At 38.8% G+C, this 9,300-nt stretch overlaps 1 protein-coding gene and 3 non-coding genes across 4 annotated transcripts; 3 read left to right on the top strand and 1 right to left on the bottom strand.

Moving 5' to 3' along the window:
- The first annotated feature begins 2,185 nt into the window (after nt 1–2,185).
- On the top strand, nt 2,186–2,258 carry TRNAA-AGC. Its single transcript has one exon. It is a non-coding gene; the product is annotated as a tRNA-Ala (tRNA).
- Nucleotides 2,259–2,547: 289 nt separating this feature from the next.
- On the top strand, nt 2,548–2,620 carry TRNAA-AGC. The gene has a single exon. It is a non-coding gene; the product is annotated as a tRNA-Ala (tRNA).
- A 211-nt stretch (nt 2,621–2,831) lies between these two features.
- On the top strand, nt 2,832–2,904 carry TRNAA-AGC. Its single transcript has one exon. It is a non-coding gene; the product is annotated as a tRNA-Ala (tRNA).
- A 5,355-nt stretch (nt 2,905–8,259) lies between these two features.
- Nucleotides 8,260–8,715, bottom strand: LOC110719218. Its single transcript, XM_021898120.1, has one exon. It carries the CDS (start codon nt 8,713–8,715, stop codon nt 8,260–8,262), a length of 456 nt encoding a protein of 151 aa, XP_021753812.1.
- Nucleotides 8,716–9,300: the final 585 nt, after the last annotated feature.

Raw genomic sequence — 9,300 nt, 5'->3', positions numbered from 1 at the left:
TTTGAGAAAGACTTGATTGAAGCCTCTCTTGCAATGGAAGAGGAAGGAAATGAGGACTTTATTAATATGATTGTAATGTGATCTTTTTACATTCGTCTTGATATATATTTTTTTTTTTGAGAAATCGTCTTGATATAAATACTTTCATAATATCAACATAATACTACCTTTGTTTTTTTTTATCTGTAACTTTAGAACATTTTATGTCTCACAAATGTTCCTCAGATAAAAAAAAAACGGAGGTAGTATAATTAAACCATTCTATAATGAAAGCTACTTATGATTAGAATATGTTTGGGATGCATAATCCTCCCCTACATTGTTATTTTAACATAAGATAATTAAACATCACTTTTATTCTATTCATCATTAATTAACTAAATTCGGCTATCTTATTTTAAATATTATTTACATTTGTAGATTCTAAATAAATAGAGTCCACAACATCAATTATAATCGATAAAACATGTTAACATCCCATCATATTGCCGACCTCGCATGGGCCAACACTTAGCTTAGAAGGAGTGGTCGGTAGATTTTGATAAGTGGGCTCCACAACATCCAACTTAGCCGTTGTAGTTGAATACGACTATATTATTCCATAACGATTTTTTAAAATTTTACCAATATTATAATTAAAGTAATAATTAGTTGAGGGTGGCTTACCGCTAATGGGGTCTTCTCTTAGCCGTTCCTAGATACAAACTTTATTATCAATGGTAATTATTTTATTATATTTTTGGGGTAAAGCACGTGTAATAATTCTTATTTCATCATCATTACGAGTGTTATTAATTTTATTTAGTGATAATCACTTCTTCAAACATGCATTTATAAGGGAGTTCTCTAATTGTGGGAAAGAATTGAACATTGTTTAGATAGTTTATTCAATGATTTTATGAAGTTCTACATACTCCGAAGAAGACTGGATAAATACTTTTTTAGTTTTTTTTTTCAACTAAATAAGTAAACATATGTAATAGTTTCTATTCATGTTGAATTAATTTGTACAAGTTTGACTATATGAAAGGTGCAAATTAGTATGAAGTACACCAATATGTAATTTATTATAAGTGAGATTTTAAGCCATGCATAGGTTAGAAGCTACCCCAGTTAATCGTTTATCACGGAGTAAAGCCGCTATCACGCAATAAACAAGTAGCGGTTTTACCCATTTTCACCGTGAAACTCGTTTATCACGAAAATAAACTTGTATTTTCTTAGTTATAAGTATGATATAAAATTATCAAGTAGTATTGGTGTACGTATAGTAGTGGTTAGATGTGGTGACTTTGACTTTGACTTTGACTTTGACTTTGTGGAATTAAGCTCCATTATAAACATCAATTTCAAAGGTTTTGTCTCGCTAATGGTGGATTAGAGGACTTGTGATTCATTAGGGGCCGAGTTTAATCGAGTCATTTTCATTACGTACCAAACGATAGTAGGACCTTAACCTTATATCAATAAATAGAAGAAAAAAAAATCACATAAAGGTATCAAACAACTATGTCATAAATACTATAGAAAAAGTTTGTAAAAAAGGCCATATCACAATAATTTAAATATTTATGTTTAGTTTGATTTCTTGCCTAATAATATTTATGTTTAGCCTCCTGATTTCTTTCCTAATAATTAAATAAGATTACAATAAATTTACTTACAGACTATGCAAAGAATATCTATATACCTCTCATTTACTATTGCAGTGAAGAGGGTCCTCCCAGTCATTAGTAATGCTCTTGTAGAATGAGCTCGTATTCCTCTTTGTTCACATCTTCTGGCTTCCTGAGCCAAATTGGCTTCTGTTTGTTGATATGCTGCCACTCATGTGTCACCTCTTAAATCTTTTTCTTCTTGCCTTTCTTTTCCTTGTCTTCATCCACATCTTCAACTTGTCCCTCTTCTTCCTTTTCTTCCTCCTCGTAGTCTTTTCTACCCAGAGGTAGATAGGGTAGCTTATGAATTCAGAATGCTTCTTCACAAGGTCCTTTATCCTCCTTTCTTCCAACAAGTCCAGTTGCAAAATAATTGAAACATATTTATATATGCAGCAACATTCGGCTACATCTTACCAAAATATGGAATGACAACAACACAATGTAGCTTAAAAAAAATTGCATTTTCATTTACAATCCAATATTTTTGAAATAAATTGTCTAAATAAAAGTGCACCATCATCCATGGGGATGTAGCTCAGATGGTAGAGCGCTCGCTTAGCATGCGAGAGGTACGGGGATCGATACCCCGCATCTCCAATTCACCTATTCTTTGGCCTTTTTATTTTCTTAACCAATGTTATTTCATGCACATAAAAGAATTAATGTTGCTTTTAATTATTTTCTTTAGGCCATAAATTGAGTGCACTCACATCTAAATACAAGAACTGGGCAATCCTGACTTCCTGTTGCTAGTTCTAAAAATGGCAGTAATGACAATAACATACTGGTTTCAATTTACAAGCCACACAAATAGTCAAATACTATCCCAATTTCAGGTATCAATAATCCAAATTCAGGTATAGTTATTAAGCTCAATAGCATTCATGGGGATGTAGCTCAGATGGTAGAGCGCTCGCTTAGCATGCGAGAGGTACGGGGATCGATACCCCGCATCTCCAATTAAGTTTTACCTTTTGACCTCTCCACGCCTAGGATGCACGGAAACGGACACGGACACGGGAAAACGGCAATCCTAAAATAAGGGACACGGGTACGGCGTATAACAATCCTAAAACAATCCAATATTTTGGCATTTAGCAGAGATAACCCATGGGACTTTGCTATTGTTCTTTGATTACAGCCAAAAAAGTCAGGTTCTATAACACTCATGGGGATGTAGCTCAGATGGTAGAGCGCTCGCTTAGCATGCGAGAGGTACGGGGATCGATACCCCGCATCTCCACTTTTTGTTATCTCATAATTTTTACATCCATAAATATATGATTGGATGGTCCAACACTCCAACATCATCAGTAATTTTTACAAGCTATACTAGCCAAAACCATAGGAAAAGCATACTGCATGTACAAACAATTGAGCAATTTAGTAATTTCAAAAGAATAGTATGAAGATTTTACCTGATCATCCTTGAGAGAGAGGGTGATCTTAGTACCCCTCCTAAAGGCTCTCCATTGTAGTCCCTAGTAACAGTGAAAGAGCCACCAGCTTGAGACTCCCAAATATATTGTTCATCATCATTATACTTGGTTGTCACCACCACTCTCTCAGCAACCAAATACGCCGAGTAAAACCCGACACCGAATTGCCCAATCATGCTCACACCAGCACCTGCTTGTAGAGCCTCCATGAACTCCTTGGTTCCGGACCTCGCAATTGTTCCCAAATTATTCTCCAGCTCTAAAACATCCAAAATTAATCATCACACAAAATTTTGGCAAAGGAAAAAGTATTTCGTAATAAAGTTGTGCGTAGAAGGCTAACAATTTTAGTTTCTAACACTGCAAATTAAACAAATTCAAACGAACCACTTCAATGTTATCAAGGAAAATGATATGGAGTACGAGTATATGCGATCATAGCATAAATAGCCAATAATAACACCAATCGACACGTGATTTCATCAAGAATTTTGAAAATAATACTATGTATTTGTAATTTTAAGACTTTATATGTAGCAAAGTTCATCAAATCAACATTTATGGCTGACAACTGCCGAAATTAATTCAGACATTGAGATAATCACACAGAAATTCCATTACATAAATCAATTGATAGATTAAAATATATACAGTAGTTATGATTTATCGAAATCATTACGAAACCAAATCAGTCAAGTAAAAACCCTAAAATCTAAACATTTTAGTAAAATTACAATAAATTCAAACATCATTCAATAAATACAATTCAGTAATCGAATAACGAAAAATTCTAATGACGCCGAAAAAGAATTGAAATGAGAATTTGAGATGAAGCAGAGTACTCCGCTCCTGCTTTGGTCATTCCGACGCCAGTATCAATAATAGTGAGAGTTTTATTGATTTTGTCTGGTACAATTCTGATGAAAAATTCTGGTTGAGTATCAAGTTTGGTCTTATCAGTTAAACTCTCATGTCGAATTTTATCCGACGAACATGAGAGAATAAGTAAATATTTGCCGTGCCTTTGTCATTGATTAATGATCAACATATATACACAAGTATTCCAGGGTTAATGAGTAAGGATACAAAAGTAATTTACAAACTAAATTACACAAGATTATTTACATAATCTAACACACCCCCGCAGTCGAAACGGGAGGACTGCAAACGCTGAGACTGTCCCTGAAATCAGTAAACAAAATTCTTGGCAGCCCTTTAGTGAAAATGTCTGCAATCTGATACCTTGACGGAACATGAAGTACACGGACCTCACCGCGTTGTACCTTCTCACGAACAAAGTGAATATCCAGTTCAATGTGTTTTGTGCGCTGATGTTGTACCGGATTGCCCGAGAGATAGATAGCGCTTACATTGTCACAATAAATTAATGTAGCTTTAGAGACCGGACAATGTAGCTCTAGTAATAAGTTCCGAATCCAGCAGGACTCAGAAACAACATTAGCAACCCCTCTGTATTCTGCTTCAGCACTGGACTTTGACAAAGTAGGTTGACGTTTTGAGGACCAAGAAATCAAATTATCACCAAGAAAAATACAGTAACCAGACGTGGAACGACGAGTGTCGGGGCACCCGGCCCAGTCAGCGTCCGTGTAAGACAAGATAGAGGTGACAGATGATTTATACAAGCGCAAACCAAAATCAGTCGTACCTTGGATATAACGCAAAATGCGTTTTAGAGCATCCATATGAGCAACTCTCGGAGAATGCATAAACAGGCACACTTGTTGAACCGCATATGAAATCTCAGGCCGAGTGAAAGTGAGGTATTGTAGAGCACCACACAGCCGACGATACATGGTCGGATCTGTATATAACTCACCGGAGTCTGCATGCATTTTCCCTTTAGAATCAACCGGAGTGGGAGATGAATTGCAGTTAGCCATGCCTGCAGTCTCTAGGATTTCCTTGGCATACTTTTTCTGAGATAGAAATAAGCCATCCTTGTCACGAGTCACCGCAATACCTAAGAAATAACTCAGGTCGCCCAAATCTTTCATGGCAAATTCAGAACTGAGCCGAGAGATGATTTGGTTTCGAAGAGACTCTGATGAAGTTGTTAGGACAATATCATCCACATATAACAATAAATATGCAATGTCTTTACCATGGTGATAAATGAACAAAGAGGTGTCAGATTTGCTGTTAGAAAAACCAATAGCAGTAACAAAAACAGCAAATCGTTGATACCAAGCCCTAGGTGCCTGTTTGAATCCATATAGAGACTTTCGGAGTAAGAAGACATGATTGGGGCGAGCGGGATCCTTGAAACCTAATGGTTGATACATGTAAACTGTTTCATTCAAGTTACCATGTAAGAATGCATTTTTAACGTCCAATTGATGTATCAGCCAAGAGCGAGACAAAGCAATTCTAAGAACCACCCGAATGGTTGCCGGTTTAACAACCGGACTGAAATTTTCATCACAATCAATACCTTCCCTTTGGGATTTACCATCACCAACAAGACGAGCCTTATGTCTCTCAAACGTGCCATCAGAATTAGTCTTATGCCGAAAAATCCACAAAGAGCGGATAACATTGACATTAGACAGCCTTGGAATCAAATCCCAAGTACCATTAGCAATGAGAGCATCATATTCTTCCTGCATAGCAACTTTCCAATTATGGTCACGTAGAGCATGTACGAGATTTTTTTGGAAGTGGTGATATGGAGGTAGAAGTAAGAAGGGAACTGTGTTGGTATTTTGGGTTTGGCTTAACAATTCCATGTTTGCTACGAGTAGCCATGGAGTGAAATGATGGATGTGGGGGATTTGGGGAAGAGAGAGGACGAGAAGGCTGCTCATCAGTGCCCTCACCAGCGTGCTGGCCAGCAGCATCACCGAGTGAAATGCCTTGCATACTAGTTCCTGCTGGTGACCTGGCGGGGATAGCAGTTGGTGGTGCACGACCACGCTGCCTGGCACTAGTAGGAGCAGTAGACAGGGGATGATTCGGGCTGTGAGGTGCTGAGGAAGAGCTAAGGGGCGTGGATTGCAAGGAGGGCAATCCACTCTGCAAGGAGGGTGCGGTCTAGGAGGGTTCACCGCAGCCAGGCTGCGGAGCAGTCCGGTTGGCTGCTTTTGGTGAGGAATGGGCGCCTAGCATATGGTCTCTAACTACGGGATTAATTAGAGGATTTGAGACATCATCTAAAAATCGTATGTGTGAGGAGTAGGCGTGTGAATGTTAGAAAAAGGAAAAACCGACTCATCAAACCAAACATGCCGAGCTATTATAATCTTACGACTCGATATATCATAACACTTGTAACCCCGATGACTAGATGGATAGCCAAGAAATACACAGGGAGTATAACGAGATTGAAGCTTGTGTATTTTAGAAGAAGGTAAGAGGGGGTAACATAGACAACCAAACACCCGTAGATGAGAGTAGTCGGGATGCCTTTGATATAGGATTTGAGTCGGAGATTTGTAGCCAAGAATTTTTGTAGGAAGGATGTTGTGGAGGAATGTAGCTATGTCTAAGGCATGATGCCAAAAGGTGGGTGGCATAGAGGCATGACTAAGAAGGGTACGAACGACATTGTTGATCGTTTTTATTTTTCTTTCAGCTTTGCCATTTTGAGGAGAGGAGTATGGACAAGAGAAGCGGAAAGTCATGCCATGTTGGTCAGCGAATTTTTGAAAAGGAGTATTGGTAAATTCCGTTCCATTGTCACATTGGAATGATTTTACTTCTCTTTCAAATTGAGTCTTAATGTATGTTCGTACACGAAGAAACAAGTTGTAGACTTGGGATTTAGATGGGATAGGAAAGGTCCACAGAAAATTCGTGTAATTATCAAGGAATAGAACATAATATTTGTGACCAAGAGAGCTAACTACGGGAGAAGTCCATAAATCACTGTGAACAATATCAAAAGGCATAGTAGTATGCGACATAGAATCATGAAAAGGCAGTTTTATTAATTTTCCCAACGGACAAGAATGACAAACATGCCGTGAAGCCTTATTACAATTTATGAGATTACTATTACGCAAGGAACTTAAAATTACACTTCCCGGATGACCTAACCGGGAATGCCACATACTAGGAGACACAACTGCAAAAGCTGACGGATGTGAAGTTGAAATGAGATGACGATCGGTGAAGAAGGGATAGAGATCGCCATGGCTATTACATCTCACTATTGTGCTCCCCGTCTGCAAATCCTTCATAGAAAACCCAAACGGATCAAACTCAATTGATACATTATTGTCACTAGTGAACTTTCTAACAGAAATGAGATTCTTAACAAGTTTGGGCACATGTAGGACATTATTGAGGTGTAGTATGTTTTGGTGTAAAGAGTCATGACCGTAACCATTAATTGGAATTTTGCTACCATCACCAACAATAATAGAATTATTAGTATGTTTGCTCAAAGGAATATATGATGATAAATTACCTTGAGAGTTCGACATATGTGACGTTGCTCCTGTATCCAAGTAATAGTTCGGGTCGGCTAGAGTCATAGTATGCATAGCCTGCTCGATGTTGGTCGGTGTGTAACCCGAAGAAGAAGAAGGTGGACCTGCCAGAACATAAGCTTGTTGTGGACGTGGCCCAAGGACACCCTGTGAAGCAGGCTGCGGATTTGGCCTTGGAGACCAAGGGAGTGGGCCTGGGCCCTGACTTGGATACGGGCAGGGTGGGGTGTGCCAAGGAGGCTGATTCCAATAGCCCCAGAATTGCGATTGAGGGGGGGACATCCAACTCTGGCCCTGTTGCTGCTGCGACGCACCGCCTGGTTGCTGGTGCTGTTGCGGCTGGTTGTTCCCACCGTTCCCGGCGGTAGACTTCCCCTTTCCGCAACCCCCTTTGCCTTTATTTTGCTTGCGACCACCATTTCGATTGCTTGAACCCCGAAAATTGCTAGAGTTCTGAGCTTATTCCCCGGTTGTGCGTTGAAACGTGGATGGTGATTGTGAGACATGAGCCTCCTCATGAGAATCGACAACAACGTCAGCAGCATTGCCTTGTTCCTCAAGTTCAAGCATCGACCTCAAAGTGTCAAAAGAAGGCAAAGGATTGCGATGCTGTACAGAAGTCCTAAAAGGCTTGTAGTCCTCCGAAAGCCCTTTCAAGAGTTGAAGCACCATCCTATTGTCCGAGACCTTGTCTCCAACGTTCCTCTAACTGTCAGCAAGGGTTTTGAGGCGAGTACAATAGGGTTTCACACCATCGAAATGCTCGAGCTTGGTGTTGGTGAATTGCGCATCAAGGTGTAATGCTCGTGTAGACTTGTTATTGAGGAAAAAATTCTTCAAACGATTCCAAGCATCAATAGCCTTGTCATCGGGATCGATTATGGAATTAAGAAGGTCAGTGGAGATGGTATTGTAAATCCATTGACGAACGATGTCATCAAGTCGTTGCCATTGAGCGTTCTCAGAAGAAGCAGAAGCCTGTTCGTTCCCATCAGCAACAGGTGGAATGATATGGTCGAGGACCAAGTTCGTACGGCAATGAAGTTCGAACAAATTAGACCACGTGTTGTATTGGGTGCCATCATAATCAAGAATGATAGGAATACAAGTCTTGATATTGGTGACTAGGGTAGCAGGATGAATTTTCTGAGTTTCGGCCATGGAGGTAATCCGAACAAGAAGAGAAGAAGAGAATTAGGGTTTCGGATCGAAAAACCTAAGCTCGTGATACCATGAGAGAATATGTGAATATTTGTCGTGCCTTTCTCATTGATTAATGATCAACATATATACACAAGTATTCTAGGGTTAATGAGTAAGGATACAAAAGTAATTTACAAACTAAATTACACAAGATTATTTACATAATCTAACAGAACAAAAAAAATCAGTCAAAAAAAAAAATCAAAATCGATCAATTAACATTACAAATTCATTATAATTTTGAAGAATTTGAGGAGAGAGAAACTTACATCAAAAGAGTTGCTGATGAGTTCACGAAGAAAAATCTCCTTGTTACTGTAAAAAGTGTTGATGATTACACTGAGAAGCTGGTTGATCTCTGCTTGAAATGCGAAGGTCTCTCTTTCGCCTGACATCTCAACGTCCGCCATTGATGAGTTCTTAGTAGATAATCGAGAAATTGAGGAGTTGATGATTAGTGAATGGATTAGCAGAAATGCAGATAAATTTTGTTTTCCGATGAAGAGAGAGAAAGGAAGAGTAGAGGTTTTTATATAGGGGAGA

Source organism: Chenopodium quinoa, unplaced genomic scaffold (assembly GCF_001683475.1).
Source record: "Chenopodium quinoa cultivar QQ74 unplaced genomic scaffold, ASM168347v1, whole genome shotgun sequence".
Lineage (NCBI taxonomy): Eukaryota > Viridiplantae > Streptophyta > Magnoliopsida > Caryophyllales > Amaranthaceae > Chenopodium > Chenopodium quinoa.
The sequence above is the reverse complement of the archived record's forward strand: the minus strand, read 5'-3'. Positions and strand labels throughout refer to the sequence as shown.